This window comes from Triturus cristatus, chromosome 5_2, assembly GCF_964204655.1.
Source record: "Triturus cristatus chromosome 5_2, aTriCri1.1, whole genome shotgun sequence".
Lineage (NCBI taxonomy): Eukaryota > Metazoa > Chordata > Amphibia > Caudata > Salamandridae > Triturus > Triturus cristatus.
The window spans coordinates 1,094,584,058-1,094,603,868 of record NC_140588.1 but is presented as its reverse complement, the minus strand read 5'-3'; the positions used below and the strand labels follow the sequence as shown (position 1 = coordinate 1,094,603,868).

General features: G+C 52.3%; 1 protein-coding gene across 1 annotated transcript in view; it reads right to left on the bottom strand.

The window, feature by feature from the left end:
• The window catches only part of LOC146829746 (class I histocompatibility antigen, Gogo-OKO alpha chain-like), a 365,530-nt gene that overhangs the window by 31,784 nt on the left and 313,935 nt on the right, over positions 1-19,811 (bottom strand). Inside the window, exon 6 of the mRNA XM_085608469.1 lies at positions 9,394-9,423. Within this exon, the coding sequence (XP_085464595.1) occupies positions 9,394-9,423 (30 nt within the window). The remainder of the gene's footprint in view (positions 1-9,393; positions 9,424-19,811) is intronic.

Sequence of the window (19,811 nt, the reverse complement as noted above, 5' to 3'; positions counted from 1 at the left end):
ATACTGGTAATTCTACGATTGGTTTAGGTGAAAAGGGGAAATTACTTTAGGTAGGAATTTGGGGTTGGTGCGGAGAACAACCTTGTTGTGGTGCATTTGTAGAAAAGGCTCTTGTATGGTAAGTGCTTGTATTTCACTGACCCTTCTAAGGAAAGCTGTTTTCCATGTGAGGAATTGGAGTTCACATTTATGCAAAGGTTCGAAAGGAGGCCCCATGAGCCTTGTGAGAACGATATTCAAGTTCCACACAGGTGAGGGTGGTACTCTGGGGGGAATTATCCTTTTGAGGCCTTCCATGAAGGCTTTAATGGCAGGCACTCTGAAAAGTGATAGATGTTGCCTGTTTTGTAAGTAAGCTGCAATTGCTGCGAGGTGTAGCCGAATTGAAGTGTAGGCTAGGTTACACCTTTGTAGGTGGAGAAGTAGCATATGATGTGTTGTATAGACGCGTCTAGAGGATTGATTGTGTTGTTATGGCAGTAAACAACAAATCTTTTCCACGTGGCGGCGTAGCAGGCTCTAGTGGTAGGGCGTCTAGCTTCTCTGATGACGTTCATACAGTCAGGGGGAAGGTTTAGGTACCCGAACTCTAGGATTTCAGGAGCCAGATCGCAAGGTTGAGTCGAGCTGGGTCCGGGTGCCTGATTTCTCCATGGTTCTGGGTTAGGAGGCATGGTGAGAGGTGTAGCTTTTGGTGTGGTACTACCGAGAGTTCCAGGAGCGTGGTGTACCATGGTTGTCTGGCCCACGTTGGAGCTACTAGGATTAGTGTGAGGGAGTGCTGTTGTAGTTTCCGCACCACTAATGGAATGAGTGGGAGAGGTGGAAAAGCGTACGCAAATTTGCCTGACCAGTTCATCCATATCGCATTGCCTTAGGACAATGGGTGTGGGTATCTGGCGGCAAAGCTTGGGCATTTTCTGTTTTCGTGGGTGGCGAAGAGGTCTATCTGTGGATGCCCCCACATTTGAAAGAACGGGTGAAGAACCTGCGGGTGGAGTTCCCACTCGTGGATCTGTTGCGTTTGTCTGCTGAGCAGATCTGCCATGGTGTTTTGGACTCCTGGGACATGTTGAGCTAGGAGAAAGATTTTGTGGGGAATTGCCCATCTCCACATGCTCTGTGCTACTTGAGAGAGCTGTGGAGAGTGTGTGCCGCCTTGTTGTTGAATGTAATACATGGCAGTCATGTTGTCTGTGCGAATGAGGACTGCTTTGCCTGAAAGCTGTGTTTGAAAGGATTTTAGGGCTAGAAAGATTGCTAGTAACTCCAGATGGTTGATATGGAGTAACTTTTGTTGCGGCGTCCATGTGCCCTGCACTGTGAGGTGTAACAGATGAGCTCCCCAGCCGGAGAGCGATGCGTCTGTTAGAATTATTTGTGGAACCGGGTCCAGGAACGGTCGACCTTTGGAAAGGTTTATGGTGTTCCACCACTGCAGAGAGCGATGGGTGCGACCGTCTACCAACACCAGATCTGTCAATAGTCCCTGGGCCTGGTTCCATTGGCGCGCTAGGCTCTCTTGGAGTGGACGCATCTGGAGCCTTGCGTGGGGCACTATGAAAATGCAAGAGGCCATCATCCCTATCAGTTGCATAAACACTCTTGCTGGAAGGGAGTGTTGAAGTATACATTTTTGACGCAAAGCCTGAATGCTTGCAATCCTTGCTGGATTGGGGTAGGCTATGGATTTTGAGGTGTCTATGGTGGCACCAAGGTATTGCTTTTTGTGGGATGGTGTTAGCTGGGCCTTCTGGTGGTTCACCGTGAAGCCGAGTTGGTGAAGTAGTTAGATTGTAGTGGCGGTGTGGCGTACACATTGGTTGTAGGACGCGGCTTTTATCAGCCAGTCGTCCAGATACGGGAAGACGTGAATGTGCTGTCTTCTGAGATGTGCCGCCACTACCGCTAGGCACTTGGTGAATACCCGTGGTGCTGTTGTGACTCCGAACGGGAGCACTTTGAACTGGTAGTGTTGCCCGTCCACTACGAACCTGAGATACTTTCTGTGAGCAGGGTGTACTGGAATGTGGAAGTATGCGTCTTTCAAGTCCAGTGTGGTGAGGAAGTCGTTTTGGGAGAGGAGCGGAAGAACTTGTTGAAGCGTTGCCATGTGAAAATGGTCTGAATGTATGTATGTGTTTAGAGGTCGGAGATCTAGGATAGGCCGCAGAGTCTCGTCCCTTTTTGGTATTAGAAAATATAGGGAGTAGACCCCTAAATTTTGTTGATTGGCAGGAACTGGCTCTATTGCTTGTTTTTGTAGGAGGGAGATTACCTCTTGTTTCAGCAATGTGGAATGTTCTTGTGACATTGGGCGTTGCTTGGGTGGAATGTTTGGGGGGGTAGATTTTAATTCTAGGCAGTACCCATACCAAATAATTTGGGTCACCAATTTGTCTGAGGTGATGGTTTCCCAAACCTGAAGGAAATTTTGTAATCTGCCCCCGACCGGAGTGGGATGGTCTGGAGGGAGCGAGGGGGGGGGGGGGGGGGGGGAGTCATTGGGCAGGTGGTGTGGCAGAGCGGGCGGTATTTGTTTTGCCTCTGCCCTTATTGTTATTGCCCCTATAACTGCCTCTTTGATAACCCCTTGTGAAGGTGGACTGAGTGAGGGATTTGTAGGAAGTGGACGCATTATCTGAGGAGTAGCCTCTAGAGGTACTCCGAAAGGAAGAACGGCGAAAGGAGCGTCTAGGGGCGTGTGACTTCAAAGCTCCCATAGATTTCGCTGTGTCCGTGTCCTTTTTCATTTTCTCGAGGGCCTCATCTACCTTTGGACCGAATAAATGTTGTTGATCAAATGGATGGTTTAATATGGAGGCTTGTACCCCAGGTGTAAAGCCTGAAACTCTGAGCCAAGCATGGCGACGGAGGAGGACGCTAGTGTTAATGGCCCGTAATGCTGTGTCTGCTGCGTCTAAGGCACAGCGTATAGAGGTGTTCGTTATGGTCTTACCCTCTTGTATTAATTCGCTGGCCCTGGTTTTGTATTTGTCTGGGAGATGGCGGATTATGGCCTCTAATTCGTCATAATGCGCTCTATCGTATCTGGCCAATAGCGCTTGGGTGTTGGCTATACGCCATATGTTGGCTGCCTGTGACGCTGTGCGCTTCCCGGATGCGTCTAATAGTTTTGACTCTTTGTCAGGTGGTGGTGCTTCACCTGACGCCTGAGAGTTTGCCCTTTTTCGTGCTGTGGAAACCACTAGAGAATCTAGTGGCGTTGGCCCCTTGATATATGCCGGATCTGAGGGGGCAGCTTTATACTTCTTTACTATATGTGAGTTAATGACCCTGGTCCTGACTGGGCCTTTAAAAACCTCTGGTGCATGTTTTATAACCCCCTTGAGCATAGGTAGTATGGAAGTAGACCTATGTGCGTCATCAAACGTGTCAAGGAGGAAATCTTCCTCTACTGGGTCAGAGTGTAACTCAACCCCATGATAATGTGCTTCCCTCTGAAGTAGGTGGTGGAAACCTAGGGAGTCTTCAGGTGGAGATGGCCTGGAGGGATAAAGGTCATCTTGTGGGACATCTGGAATATCTGGATTATGATAGTCGTCCCATGGGTCTGGGGATCCTGTAGGGTTGGGGTCTTGGGGCACATCCCCTATATCCTGATATGGGTCCCCCTGATCATCATCGTCTGGAGACGGGGATGGAGAACGATGAGGTGGGGGTGGAGAGGGTGAAGGGGGTGGAGGTGGAGAGGGTGGAGGGGGTGGGGAAGGTATTCTGAAGGGGGAGGTGGCAGAGTCCATCCTTTTTGGAGGTGGAGCTGGTTTGTCTAATGGTCTCTTTTTGTATAAGAGTGTCAAATGTCCAGTCTTTGGATCCCTGGTAAGCACTTTTTGTAATGGATCAGGTGCAAATAGTTCTTCTGATGTTGTTTGCTCCTTTGGCGTCGAAGTTTTCGGGGCCGATGGCTTTTTATGCCTGTGCGGCTTATCAGCGTGTTCCGGAACCTCTGATTGTTTGTTCGGCGCCGAGGGTGGCTTTGACTTGGCCGCGTCGGCGTCGGGGGCCTTATATGGTTTGGTCGGTGCCGAAGGTTTGGATCCGGAGAGCTTCGGTGCCGAGCCTGGTGTGGAAAGCTTCGGTGCCGAGCTTGGTGTGGAGAGCTTAGGTGCCGAGCTTGGTTTGGAGAGCTTCGGTGCCGAGCTTGGTTTCTTTTTCGGTGCCGAAGTGTGTTTCTCGGCACCGCTGGCAGGCTGGCTCGAGCCCGAGCCGCCGGAAGGCTTATATGGCTTCTTCACCGGGCCCGAAGGTGGGGTGTTGGAAGCAGTTTGTTTGGTTTTGCCTAGGCTCGGAGGCGAAGGCGTGACCAAAGCCTTTTTGGGTATGGCCGCGGGTGTGGGGGGGGGGTATGTTACTCACGACCCTCTGCGCCGGGGTGATGTCCTCCAAGTCTGAGTCGTCGGCCTCAGAAGCACTGACGACGTCCTCTTCGGTATGGTGCTGTTCTGGATCTTCGGCGTCGTCTCTGAAGATATCCACTGGAACGGAGGTCGAGGAGTGTGCCATTTTTCGCCTGGCTCTTCGGTTCCGAATAGTCTTTTTTGATCTAAAAGACTTGCAGGCTGGACAGTCTCGAGCCTCGTGTTCCGCAGAGAGGCAGAGGTTGCATACCTCGTGGAGGTCGGTGTGGGGGAATTTAGAGCCACATCGAGGGCACTTTTTGAATGGAGTTCTTTCCATCAGCCGGGACCGGAGCCTGGGTTGGCTCGACGGCCGCCGACCGAAGATTGGTCGATGGTATGTTTTGAAGAGATCGCGATCGAAACAATACCACGATGAGAGGTGAGGATTCCGCTTCGATCGTCGAACTGGAAATGTTCGGAACCGGAGCGTGAAGATTACATCCGAGCCTGATGGTGGAAAAAAACTATCTGAGGATGGAGCCGAAGCCCATGCGCAATACGATCCAATGGAGGAGTCACCAACCTTGTGACTTCCAAAGACTTTCCAAGAGAAAAACAAACTGCAAACATCCGGGCCCAACACCAGATGGCGATCTATGCAAAAGTGTGTAATCTGCAGCTCATATGCCTCGAACTTACTATTTACCCGGACTACACCAGACAAGTCCAAGAACTACTGAAATCCTTCCTGGTTCCTGGGTGTTAAGCGAAAGTTACGTGACCTACAGCTGCAATACATGCTTCTCTACCTGGCTCTACTGAAAGTACTGGCGCAAGGCAAGCCCCACTTCTTCGAGTCTGTGGAGGAGGTCTGGGAATGGCTGGAGATTTGAGGAGATGCTCCCCCATTGCGTGAACAATGTGGCCAAAAGCGGATATGAGGCTCCCTTTCCAACAAGGGCTCCCAGCGTAAGCTCGGCTCAACGGCGACACAGGAGGAGCACAGGGTCACCGGGGAGAGGATGGAACTTTGCAGCTGGGAACCACAGATGATGGGACCTCTGATTCGCCGACCGCACCTATACTGCAGGACCCGGGAGGGTGATCATCGGAGACACTGGGCCTAATGGTGGACATTGTCCTTGAGACGCTGATAGATGTGCCCCGAGCCGGAGGGCGATTTAAACGAGGGCTGGGTGAACCACTGGTGCACTGGTCACATACTCTTCCACATGCTTTGCACGTGGAGACGTGTTTGGATGTAGTGACGGTGCTCCTGCGAGCGCTGCTAACATGAGAGTGAGTGGTGTGTTGGGCCAAGAGTTGGTAAGATGCAATGGAGGGGGTGGGAGCGCGAGGGGTGCTCGACTGGGTTTCAGTGCCAGGCACTGGTTGGGTTCAGCAGAATTTGTTTGCTGACAAGAATTCGCTGGTCCGTTAGAGGGTGGGCTTGCCAGGGTAGTCTGTTGTTCTGTGGTCAATTTACTAGCCCCTGTTGGGCTAATAGGGTAGCTGTGTACATCCTGGCACAAGCATGGGGAGGGCAATCCCGACAGCACAGCTGCACGTGTTTTGTCCGTGGGTGGGGAGTTTTGTTTAGTAGTTTGTTAATGGTTGCAAGCACTATGGGTGTACAGCGGGTGGAGATGTTGGGCAGCAGTCGATGGATCATGAGATGTGTGAGTGCCATGCTGCGACTGTATGATAAAGGGGGTTTGGTTCCTCAGGACAAAGCGCCATAGGGGGCTCTCCTTCCTAAAAAGAGTCTCATGTTTGCCTGCCTGCAGGAGACGCATCTGGACGACACAAGTGGCAGGGTCAGACATTTCATTCCTCGTATTCTATATATGCAAGGTGCACACTGTTATGGGTGGCCCCGGGAACTCCGTTCACTCCCACATAACATGGAGGCAGATGTTGGGGGCCGGTACGTGCTACTGCGCAGAAAGCTCGATGGCCGTGACATTGCCATTTTGAATACGTATGCCCCAAACACAGATGAACCTGCCTTCTACCAGGCAAGGCAAGACTTAATAGCTGCAGAACTGGATGCTCCGCTTATATGGTTGGGTGATTTCAATTGCGTACTCGACCCTGACCTGGACAGACAACCCCTCAGAACCGTCACGAAACCACAATTGACCAAATCGTTGCAAGCAGTAATGAGGAAGATGGGGTACAGGACGCCTGGCGGGAAAAACACCCAACCCAGAATCTCTTTACATGCTTTCCCCCCCCCCCCATAACATGCATAGCAGACTGGACAGGGGGCTAGTGACGGAGACACCCGCCTTCTCGGACATGGGGGTGACCCATTGAACTCGATTCCCATCAAATCACGCTCCTGTAAGTTGGGGGCTACGGTGGAATGCCCCCCTCCAGGGACCTAGACAGTGGAGGATGCCCTCCGATATTCTGGCAGATCAGTAGGGGAGGGAGACGCTGCCTCAGGCGCTGTCAGACTACAGGACACTCAATTGGAGGGGGGCGTCCGGTAGAAGCATGGAGTGGGAGGCAATGAAGACGGTATTGAGGGGCGTGGGTATGGGACCCACCTGTGGAGTCCGTTGTCAGCTATAGCGCGAGCTGAGGCATAGGGAAGATGCCTTAGTAGAGATCGAGACTGGTGACCAAGCGCACCCCGCTGAAAGTGCCCGAGAGAGTATGCTACGTGAGCAAATTAGAGACGTCTGGGACAGGCTGGAAAAATACACGCTCTGCCGTTACCGCCAGCGGTTCCATGCCGAAGGCGACAAATCGGATTTTGCGCACGGAGCAGACACCATCGCTAACGACCTGCTTGCGCAACACAATGGGAGACATGGAACACTCCAGGGTAGGCATACTGGAAGTGTTTCAACAGCACTTATAGAAGGTATATCCAGCCGGCCGGCCGGACTGCGAAGTCCCATTTTTGGGATTATTGAAACTGACGCACCTCCCACTGGCAGGAAAGAAGCAATTTGAGACACAACTAACAGTCTAAGAGATAGGGGGGTGGGGGGAGTTTGGGGGAATCCTGTCGGTATTTTATCAGCGCTACTCAGAGAAGTTGGCACAACCATTATGGCAAGTATGAGGTGGCGTTTAAACGGGGACTCTGGCCCCCATCCCTGCGGGAAGGGGAAATATGCATGCTACTGAAACAGGGGGGTGATGGTCGGGACTGGGCGGCATACCGCCCGCTCACTATGATTAACTTGGATGCTGAAATATTCTGCAAAGCACTGGTGAGGCGACAGGCTCCACATAAGCCCCACTTCATCCATGAGGATCAGTGTGGGTTTATCCCCGGCTGCAACCCGAGCAGGAATGTAAGGCGATTGACGCATGTCCTGCATGAGGTACAACATTGGGACGAGGAACTGGCGCTAGTGGCCGTCGACCAGGCGATTGACGCATGTCCTGCATGAGGTACAACATTGGGACGAGGAACTGGCGCTAGTGGCCGTCGACCAGGCGATTGACGCATGTCCTGCATGAGGTACAACATTGGGACGAGGAACTGGCGCTAGTGGCCGTCGACCTCGAGAAGGCGTTTGACACTGTGGATTGGGGATACCTCCAGGAGGTACTAAGGGCAGCGTGATCCGGCCTGTGGTTCTGTCGGTGGGTCTAACGTCTTTATATGGAGTTGAGCGTCTAGGTACGATAGGGTCAGAGCCGGTCAGAAAAATGGACATTGGAGCGAGGAACGCGGCAGGGCTGCCTATTGTAGCCATTGCTCTTTGCCTATGGCAGTATGGGCTCGACAGGAACTTGAGCGATGGGGCGCATGCATAGGGGAGAGATCCCATTTAATATTGCTGTACGCCGACGATGCCCTGTTCTACATCACATCTGGTGGGCTCGTGGAACAGGGGGGGGGGGGGGGCAACATGCATGTAGATGACTGGGCGTACAGGCACGGTATAATAAGCGACACGGACACTCTGATCACTGGTGTGGACCGGAAGTCCCGAGCGACTCCGGTCGCTTTATTTAAAGCCTTCTGGCCACGCCTGGCCAGAAGGTGATACAAAGTATGAGTGAGGTTCCGGGTTGGGGTCTCTACCTAAACGGGCGGCCAACAACTAGACCGCTACAACATCCACCCGTGATGCGGTCTCTAGAAAATTGCTGCTCCTAGAAGACTTTGGTGAAAACTCCTGTTTGCACCTTAATAGGCCCAAGTCACTGCTCTTCCCATTTCCTGTTTTGTCTGTGCTCGGCTGGAGAGACTTCCGGGGCTTGTATTACGTTGGGAGACTGGGCACTTTTGATACCTGGATGTACAGGTGGCACTACAGCTCAATGTGACTGGGGTGATCGAAGCTTTGAAGCGATCGGGGGCGTTCTGGGACACCTTGCCACTCTCCCTCATGGGTAGAATAGCGGAGTCAAGGATGGCTGTCCTCCCGCGTTCCCTGTACGTAATTGTTTGAAGAATTTGGTGCACACTAAGGGTAGGAGCTCTGGGTCCGCATCGAAGGGTGTGGCAAAAAAGCAACTGAGGCCAGAGAACAAGGTGGCACCGTGTAGGTCTCCATGATATCACATCCTGGGAGGATCCAGGGCCAGAGTCACACAGCACCCCCTTTCAGCGCTTAGAAACTATTGGGGGAAGAGGGGCTCTGCTGAGGGCGTGCAAGTTTCGTATGATGTGCACCGGTGTGCGTGACACACGCCATGGCCATGCGCCAGTCTGGTACCAGCTGAGGGGCAGGCTCTGGGTCTGAAGTCAGCGACAGAATCTAAGCACATGATCTGTGATCCTCGGTAACTAGTTCTGGTATTGGTAGGCTGACGAACATTTATTAAACCACATTTTATCTTGTACACGCCACCCCTCCGCCCCATGGATGTTTTACTGACAATGATCAGTTTCTGACACAGAAAGACTTCCTGGTTTCCCTTAAGATGTTCTGGTTTCTTTGCCAATGTTCCCTTCATTTTGACATTTAACAATCATGAGAACATTCCGTGTCTTCTCTTAATCACTCTCAGAGAACAAGCGAAACTCACAACAAACAAGTCAGGAGTCACTCACCTTGGGTTGCCGCAGCATAGGCAGATTTTCCTGAAAAATAAAACACATTTCATGAGTTTAAGGTCACAGAGGTCACTCAGCCTGTCCTCTCACTGGAGGATCACACATGTTTACATTAGGAGGTTGGAGAACTGAGAGTTGAGGGGAGTACAGCTTCAGGGGCGTAGCTTAGTCAGTGAGATTCGGGGGTGTAAATCTCTCATTTTCAAGCACTGGGCCACAGGGTGAATGTTTGAAGTGACCGAGGTCCTGGGTGGACTGTTCCCATGAGGAGAAGGGTCAGCAGTGATTTGCATTAGGTTGGTCTTTGGGGCCGATTTAGAGTTGGGTGACCAAGTAATCTATAGCAATTCGCCAAACTCAAGGTCCGCCCACCTGATTTAGAGTTGGGCAGACCGCACGTTTTACGTTGACGGAGTAAATTTTACTCTGTCAGGGTAAAACGTCCTTCGACAGCCCGATGGATTAGGTGCCATCGGAAGTAAGCCCTCTGACCCTATTTAGAGTGGGAGTTTAGATGGGGGGTTCTTTTACTCTTAGTCATCGCCAGATGTATCCAGAGGGAGAGTAAAAAGAAAAATATCCCACATCATGGAAGAAAACTAATAAGGTTCATTATTTTTTTTAAATAAACTCCAGCTTTGTGAGTTTGTTTTTGAAATAACAAAAATTTGGGAAAACCTTGACAGCCAGCCACCATGTGTGATGGAGCCATCCATTAAACATTTCCTACATGGACAGGAACCGCCATGACTGCGGTGCCTGCCAATGTATAGAGAAGTCTGCTGAGCTGTTGAACATCCCTACATTTGGTGGAAGGAGTCAAGGCAGTAAAGTTCTATGCCACACCTCCTGCCCTTTCTCCATCTGCTACATCCTGAAATAAGACCCTAGTCTAGAGTGGCCCAGCGGGTAAACAAAAACAGTTTGGATTACTACCCCGAGGGAGCCGTTCTTCTCTCTCCATGCGCTGGCATCCTTTGGGTGTCTGCGTTATGCACCTTCCTGCACAAACATTATCCTTTGAGACTTTTTCTTCTTCATACGTGTGCTTCAGAATGCAGCACACATGCAAAGAGGGAATAACGAGGAGAAATAAGGCACATGCTACTTACCAGTGTGCGTCTGTTCTTGGCATGTAGAGCTGCAGATCTAAACACTGTGCATAGATCGCCATCTGGTGTTGGGCCCGGATGTTGCAGTTGTTTTTCTCTTGGAAGTCACGAGGTATGTGACTCCTCCTTTGGATCGTATTGCACATGGGCTTCGGCTCCATCCACAGATTGTTTTTCGCCAGTAGGGAAAGATGGAGGGTAGTAATAAACAGTGAAGATGCCCATGTGTGTTGTATCTAACTAAGATAAACTGGAACAGATAAAGGTAGCCGGGGAGGCGGGTGTAGATCTGCAGCTCTACATGCCAAGAACAGATGCATACTGGTAAGTAGCATTTGCCGTTCGAGGCATATGAGCTGCAGATTACACACTCTGCATAGATTGTAAAGCAGTACCCATCCTTAGTGGCGACCACCCGTATCTGTTGCAGTGCTTTGAAACAATGTTTTGAGTACAGCCTGGCCCACACTAGCTTGTTGCTTAGCCTGCACATCTACACAATAGTGTTTAGTGAAAGTGTGCGGTGTTGACCATGTAGCTGCCTTGCAGATATCACCTAATGGGATGTTTCCCAAAAATGCCATTGAAGCCCCTATTTTTCGTGTAGAGTGGGCTTTAGGGGGAACGGATCGTGCTCGTTTTGCTTTGTGGTAGCAGATCTGAATGCATTTGACAATCCACCTAGCTATCCCCGACTTGGAGATTGGGTTGCCTTTGTGTGGTGGGGAGAAAGTAACAAACAGTTGTTTGGTCTTACGAAAAGGTTGTGTTCTCTGGATGTAGTAGAGTAATGCTCGTTTGACATCTAATGTGTGAAGAGCTCTTTCTGCAACGGTCTGTGGTTGCGAGAAGAATACTGGTAGTTCTACAGATTGGTTTAGGTGGAAAGGAGAAATAACTTTAGGGAGGAATTTTGGGTTAGTATGGAGAACAACTTTGTTATGGTGCATTTGGAGAAAATGTTCTTGAATGGTAAGTGCTTGTATCTCACTGACCCTTCTGAGAGAGGTGATGGCTACAAGAAAGGCGGTTTTCCATGTTAGGAATTGAAGTTCACAATCGTGTAGTGGTTCAAAGGGTGGCCCCATTAGTCTGGTGAGAACGATATTTAGGTTCCACACAGGTGAGGGTGGCACTCTGGGGGAGTTATTCTTTTGAGGCCTTCCATGAAGGCTTTAATGGCAGGTACTCGAAAGAGTGATAGATGTTGCCTGTTTTGTAGGTAAGCTGCAATAGCTGCGAGGTGTAGTCCATTTATCCAAGCAGAGTTTGGACCAGTTCCTAGATCTGGAAGGGAGGTGGGGGGATAGGACACACTTACGTGTGGTCCAGGTGATTGGAATGAGAAAATGATCAGTCCATGGGAGGCGAATGGAGGCGCCAACTGTTAGTTGGGGACAGTTGCTAAAGACGGGGTCTAGCAAGTGGCCTAGTATGTGGGTATGGGAGGGGACAAGCTGTTCTAGTTCGATTGCTGCTAGGCTAGCTATGAGTTCATTGGCAACATTATCCTGATTGTCGTCAAAATATATGTTAAGGTCGCCAAATATTGTAAGGTTTGCCGATAGGGTGGTTAATTCGGCCACGATATGAGGAAGTGCAGTGGGGAATTGTTTAGGTGCTCCGGGAGGGCGGTAGATAAGGATGTCCGTGAAACTTTTGGTGGGGGAGAATTTGATGGCGAAATGTAGGCTTTCACAGTCTGCGACGGGCTCAGGTGTGCATCGGCAGGTATAGATGTCTTTATAAATGATGGTGAGCCCCCCGCCTTTTCCCTGAGCGCGGTCTAAACGTGCAATCTGGTAGCCTGGTGTAAGTGCTTGAACCAGGTCAGGTTCAGAGGCCTGGGTGAGCCATGTTTCGGTCAAGAAGAGTATGTCCGGCATGAGCTCGTCCAGCAGCATTGAAATCTCCAAACGGTGTTTTGGAAGAGATCTGCAGTTTAGTAGCAGCATTTTGTATTCCCACAGCTCCTCTTTCTGCAGAGGGCTGGAGAGCTCTATTTTGCAGTGAGGGCATTGATGGGGGATTTCCAGAGGGTGGAAAGTTTGGCCGCACTTGGCTTTGTTAGTGTGCCGTAGCTGGTAAAGGGTATCCATGCTGTATTGCCTATTTGTTCTAGTACGTGAAGAGAAGGTTGTTGGGGGGGTGGCCCCTTGCCCCGACCAGCCGCGGACGGGTGCAGACGGGCTTGCCTTTGGCGCGCCCGCTGCGCTCGTCCGCTGCGCGTCCTGTAAATGCACATCTTTTGTAGTGGCGGAAGGGGCGTGGCCTCCCGGCAGTGGGCGTGGCCTGTGGCTTGCGAGGCTAATGGCGGCTGTAACTTTTTCCAACCCGCGGCAGCGTTGTCATGAGCTGCGTGGGGATATTCCAACAGGTCTGCGAGGGAGGGAAGTACCCAGGGAGCAGAGTATGTCAGGTAAAAGCAATTTTAACAAAGAACAATTTTTAAAAACGAGCTATATCTCCCGGCTTCCGCCTCAGGAGTCAGTTCTCTAGTGCGCGCTAGTCAATCAGTGCGCCGTAAGTAGAAAAAGGGGCGTGGCCTCCCGGCAGTGGGCGTGTCCTGTGGCTTGCAAGGCTAATGGCGGCTGTAACTTTTTCCAACCCGCGGCAGCGTTGTCACGAGCTGCGCGGGGATATTCCAACAGGTCTGCGAGGGAGGGAAGTGCCCAGGGAGCAGAGTATGTCAGGTAAAAGCAATTTTAACAAAGAACAATTTTTAAAAACGAGCTATATCTCCCGGCTTCCGCCTCAGGAGTCAGTTCTCTAGTGCGCGCTAGTCAATCAGTGCGCCTTAAGTAGAAAAAGGGGCGTGGCCTCCCGGCAGTGGGCGTGGCCTGTGGCTTGCGAGGCTAATCGCGGCTGTAACTTTTTCCAACCCGCGGCAGCGTTGTCACGAGCTGCGCGGGGATATTGGATTAGTTACTTACCTGTAATCCTAGTTCTCTTCCAGGGGTATCCTCATCAAAGTCATAAGCATTAGAATATTCCCGCCCATGTGCGGGATCCCGGAAACAGTATATTATATGTGCCCCACATATATATATCCATACATATATACCTATATGTATACACAAGCAATTGCAGCCCCTAAACCCTAGAGCTGAACCATGCTGTAAGTAATTTCCACTACACATAAGAAAATAGCATTATAAACATGAGAAACAACATTATAACTTGTTTGGAAACTGTTTTAATGCTTAGAAAACAGCAGAAATTCTTAGAAAACACTGAAAGCATAGGAAGCTCCCAGGCTGCATTGCAAATACCCAGTCTAAAAAGACTGAAAAGCTAACTCATAGCTGCATAGCAAAAAACTGACACCGTGCCTTTAAGGCACACCTGACCCCCACCTTCCCATCATGCCTCAGGGGTGGCAGTTAGGTCAGTTGTTCTTTGCGGAGACTGAAAAGTCATGGCACAAAGAAAAATAATAACCTCTGAAAACTATCACACCTTTGCCCGGGGAGGCGGGAGGGTTGCTTATGACTTTGATGAGGATACCCCTGGAAGAGAACTAGGATTACAGGTAAGTAACTAATCCTTCTCTTCCAGGGGATCCTCATCAATAGTCATAAGCATTAGAATAGAATAGCGAGCCTCACCTCATCCCCCTGCGGGCAAAGGAAAGAAAAAACAGAGAAGGAAAAGTATGCTCAGATAGCCCAGCTACCCAAACAGGTTCCTCAAGGAGGCTTGGCCTACTTGGGCATCCGCCCTGGAATCGGATTCGAGGCAGTAGTGCCTGGTAAAGGTGTGGACCGATTTCCAAGTGGCCGCCTTGCAGATCTCTGCCATTGGAACGTCATGCAAGAAAGCTACTGTGGCCGCTTTCCCCCTAGTAGAATGAGCCTTAGGGGCCAAAGGTAAGGGCCTTTTCGCCAGCTGGTAGGCTAGGGTAATGCAGGAAACAATCCATCTGGAAATGGATCGTTTAGCCGCTGGGAAGCCTGTTCTCATGGCGCCATAGTTGACAAACAGCTGATCCGTCTTCCTAATGCTTCTGGTACTTGCCAGATAGAATTTAAGTACCCTCTTGAGGTCTAAGGAGTGGAGCGACCGCTCAGCCGGGGTCGCTGGATTCGGGAAGAAGGATGGCAGAGAAATGGACTGATTAATATGAAAATCAGACACTACCTTAGGGAGAAAGGATGGATGTGCCCTTAAGACCACTTTGTGCTGGTGAAAAACTGTGTACGGTTCTTTAGTACACAGAGCCTGGATTTCGCTTACTCTGCGTGCCGATGTAATGGCTACCAGAAAAGCGGCCTTCCACGACAGATGCTGTAAAGAAGCTTTGTGGATCGGCTCAAACGGTGGGCCCATCAACTTGGATAACACTAAGTTCAACTCCCACGGAGGCGAAGGGTTTCGAACAGGGGGGTAAACTTTTTTCAACCCCTGCAAGAAGTCCTTGACCACCTGCATCTGGAAAAAAGAAGGTTGACTGGGAGACCTCCTGTAAGCTGTAATGGCAGACAAATGGACCCTGATGGATGCATACTTCAAGCCTGATCTAGCTAAGTGAAGGAGGTACGGAAGGATGACGTCCTCCTGCCCCTTTGTAGGATCATGGTGATTCTCCCTACACCAAATGAAGAACCTCTTCCACTTAAACGCATAAGACGCTCTTGTGGAGGGTCGCTTCGCTTCCTTGAGAATATGCATGCAGTCAGGTGGTAGACCTAAATGTCCGTATTGCAGGACCTCAGGAGCCATGCTGTTAAGTTCAGTGAGGGAAGGTTGGGATGCAGAATCCTCCCGCCCATCTTGGACAGCAAGTCCGGCCTGCAAGGCAGCCGCCTGTGAGGTCGAACTGAGAGATGAAGAAGGTCCGGGTACCACCACTGGCGCGGCCAGTCCGGAGCTATGAGGATCATCTTCATGTCGGATCTGAGCAGCTTGGATACCACCTTCGGAATCAGAGGCAGGGGCGGAAAGGCGTAGGCAAATGTCCCGGACCAATCCATCAAAAGAGCATTCCCCCTGGTCCCTGGACGGTGGAATCTGGACGCGAAGGCGTGGCATTTTGAATTTTCGTCGTCTGCAAACAGATCGATGTCTGGACGACCCCAACAACGGAACAGGTCCGCCACCACGTCGTCGTGCAGCACCCAGTCGGGCTGATCTTCGAAGTGCCTGCTGAGTGCGTCTGCCTTGATATTCAACTCCCCTGGAAGGTGTACTGCCACCACCGAGAGGTTCCGGGCGAGCAGCCAGTGCCAGATCGCCTGCGCCTCCAGGGAGAGGGGGCGTGACTGAGTCCCGCCCGGTTTGTTCAGGTAAAACATGGTCGTGGTGTTGTCGGTCTGCACCAGGACTGAGTCGGTCTCGATTGCTGGGAGGAACGCCTTTAGAGCAAGGTGGACTGCTCGAAGCTCTAGCATATTTATGTGGTAGCCTTGTTCTTTTGCAGACCACTGACCTTGTATTTGGAGGCACCCCATGTGGGCCCCCCATCCTTGTAGCGATGCGTCTGTCACCACCGATTGCACCGGAAGTGGCTGGTGAAACGGGACTCCCACCAACAGATTGTCCTGACGAGTCCACCATGCTAGGGAAGATTTCGCTACCTGGGAGAGAGAGATTCGATCTCCCCAACGGCCTGTGGACTGATCCCATTGGTCCTCCAGGGCCTGCTGCAAAGGTCTCATTCGCAGTCTGGCGTTGGGAATTAGAAAAATGCAGGACGCCATGGAACCCAGCAGAGATGCTACCTGCCGAGCTGACGGCCTCCGCATAAGCTGCATAAGTCTGCATTTCCTCTTCATTGAAGACAGTCTCTCCCCCGAAGGATACGCTCTTCCCACGCTTGTGTCCAGAACGGAGCCAAGGTAGTGGATGGACTGAGTGGGCTGCTGCACGGACTTTGCCATGTTGACGTGAAGGCCGAGAGCGTGCAACTGTCTCAGACAGATTTGGAAGTCTTTCTTCACCTGCTGCTGGGATGGAGCCTTCAGCAACCAGTCGTCTAGGTACGGGTAGACAAAGAGACCCTGCTTGTGTAGGCAGGCCGCCACCACTGCCATACATTTGGTGAAGACTCGAGGAGCCGACTTGAGTCCGAATGGGAGGACTTTGTACTGATAGTGCTTGCTTCCAACCACAAACCGCAGGTACCTGCGGTGATGTTTCGCTATTGCAATGTGAAAGTACGCATCTTGGAGGTCCACCGAACACATCCAATCCCCGACTTGTAGATGTGGACATATTTGGTGAAGCGCCAACATACGGAACTTCTCCTTGACGATGACTTTGTTTAGGAGACGAAGGTCCAGAATCGGCCGAAACTTGTGCTCTTGATCTTTCTTGGGCACCAGGAAGTACCGGGAGTACACTCCTTTTCCGACCTGCGAAGGAGGAACCCTTTCTATGGCCTGTTTTTGCAGAAGGGCCCTCACCTCCTGCTCGAGCAGTTTTAGGTGGTGAGGACGGGACCTCTTTGGCGGGATGTCTCTGGGACGCGCTCGAAAACGTAGCGCATATCCATGACGCAGTATATTCAGCACCCAGCGATCTTTTGTGATGCTGTCCCACTCTGCTAGATGTTGTGACGCACTTCCTCCCACTGGAGTGGGCAACGGCCGTAGAGGAAGCCACAGCTCATGACTTTCCTCCTCTTGTGGTAGTGGAGGACTGTTGCTGGTGTCCACCTCTGCCCCTGCCAGACTTTCCGCCTCGAAACTGGGTTTTCCCTTGGGGTTTGCTCTGAGACCACTGAGGGGTTTGAACCCTCTGTTGAGGCCCCTTGCGTTGGGTGGGTCGAAAACGGCGCTTGAATTCCTTTTTCTTCTCCAAGCCCACGGCTTTGAGGGTGTCCAGCTCAGTTTTCATGCGCCCCATCTCCTCATCCGTGTGAGTGCCGAAGAGGGAGTTGCCAGAGAACGGGAGGTTTAAAATCCGTTGTTGTGCGTCTGGCTTGAGCCCTGTCAGTCGCAACCAGGACGACCTCCTGGCGCAGACGCCGTGTGTGTAAGAGTGGGCTGAGATTAGCGCACCATCCGCCGCTGTGCTAATCGACTGATTAGCCACCAGAGCCCCTTCAGTAACAATCTCCTCAAAGTCCTTTTGGTCCTCCTTGGGAAGCTTGGACTTGAAACGCTCCATCGAGTCCCAGAGAGCCCTATCATACCTGCCCAGAAGCGCCGCCGCGCTGGAGATTTTGAGGGCCGCCGCCGCAGAAGAGCAGGCCCTGCGTCCCCATGAGTCCTGGGTTCTGCTCTCCTTATCTGGAGGGACGGAAGAGGAGGCCGACGCCGTCTGACCCTTTCTTGCAGCTGCCACTATGACAGAGTCCGCAGGCGGGTCTGTCTTCACAAAGACGGGGTCAGAGGTAGCTGGCTTGTATTTTTTCAGGATACGAGCCGGAACGGCTTTGACGGTCGCCGGGGTGAGAAAGGTGTCCATGACTGGTTCCATGATTCCTGGGACCAAAGGCAGCAGCGGACGAGAGGCAGACTTTTGGTGAAGTGTTTCAAAAATCACCGACGTGGTGACTTGGGGGACTGACATCTCAATCCCCAGCTTCTGTGCTCCCCGCTGCAACACCTCCTGGTAGGTGTTGATGTCGTCTATGGGCGAGACCCTGGACACTGGGCTGCCCGAGAGCGTGGGTGAATAGTCCCTGATGGAGGGCCTGGAGGACGAGGAAGAAGACGATGATGGAGTCCTTCTCCGCTTCCGGCGATGATCACGAGCCCGTGACCCAGGTGAACGCTCCTCCCGTCTGGGGGAGCGCGATCTGCGCCGCGTGTCGTCCGGCGATCTCTGACGCGCTGGCCTGGGGGGACTAGCTCTGTCCACAGCCGCCACCAGCCGTTGCAGCGGAGAATCATGCACTGGACTGACGTATTCCCGCAGCCTCCTTGTAGCCCCTGAGTCCTGCCAATGATGTGCTGGCAGCAGCCATCTGGGCGACAGATTAATTGTCTGAGTCTGAGGAGAAGACCTACGGGGTTGAACTGCAGGTTCTCGCGGATTTGCCGGTCGTGGAGATGCCCCTGAGTGGGAGGAGGAATGGCGAGACGCCGACTCTGTCACCAGGACCACCGACCTGTCCGAGGCCTGTCTCGACGTCGAGCGCGGTCTTGACGTCGATCCGTGGCGTCGTCTCCTTTCTCGCCGGGACTCTTCTCTCGACGTCGAACGACGCCTCGATGTGGACCGGCGGCCATGTTCAGTGGGCGAAGAATGCCGCCTCGACGTCGAACGGCGATGTGAAGCCGACGACGGAGGCCCTCTCTCCTTCGACGCCGAACGCCGCGGGGACGCCGGCGGAGATGCTGCCACTCTCGACGTCGACACGGATGCCAACCTCGACGCCGAACGCCGCTTGGAGGACGACGGCGGAGGATCCTGTTGTCTCGACGTCGAACGCCGATGGAGCCTCGACGACGGAGGGGATCGTGCCCTCGACGACGGAGGGGTGACACTCCTCGACGCCGGTCGTCGCCTGGTTGACAACGGCGGAGGGTCCATGCTCCTCGACGCCGATCGACGTCGAGATGTCGACGGCGGAGGTTCCCTGCTCCTCGACGCCGAACGCCGCTGGGTTGGCGACGGCGGAGGCTCTCTGCTCCTCGACGCCGATCGTCGCCTGGTTGACAACGGCGGAGGTTCCCTGCTCCTCGACGCCGATCGTCGCCGGGTTGACGACGGCGGAGGGGTGGTGTCTCTCGACGCCGAACGTCGCCGGGTTGACGACGGCGGAGAGGCTCTGGATCTCGACGCCGATCGTCGCCGAGTTGACGATGGCGGTCTGGACTTCGACGTCGACGACGTACCTGCTCTCGACGGCGAGCCCGCTGTCGAAAGCCTCTTTTTCGAAACACGACCTACCGGAACATCTTTTCTCAGCGCCGAGCCCGACGCTGAGGCGGAAGGACGAGAGGACTTGCTTCTAGATGAATCTCTATGCCTCTTGGAGCCCTTCCTCACCGGAGATCGGCCTCTGGATGGTTGTGCCAGGCCATAAATGCGAATTCGCTCTCTGTCCTTCAAAGTTCTTTTGGACAGGCTCTGGCAGTGAGTACATGTCGTGGAATCATGATCCTCCGGTAGACACAGGATACAGACCCTATGAGAGTCAGTCCTGGCCTTCTTCTTGCCACAAGCAGGGCAAGGATCGAAAAGAGAAGGCATTTTAAGATGGGAAAAATGCCCAAAAATGCCTAAAAAAGGCAGCCTCTTACTGACTTAGATGTAAAACGTCGAAGTAAGGGAAAAAACAGTTGAAAAACAGACAATATTTTCTGACAAACTCAGAAAAAAGTGGAGCTCTGTTGCCAGGATCCTTCCAGA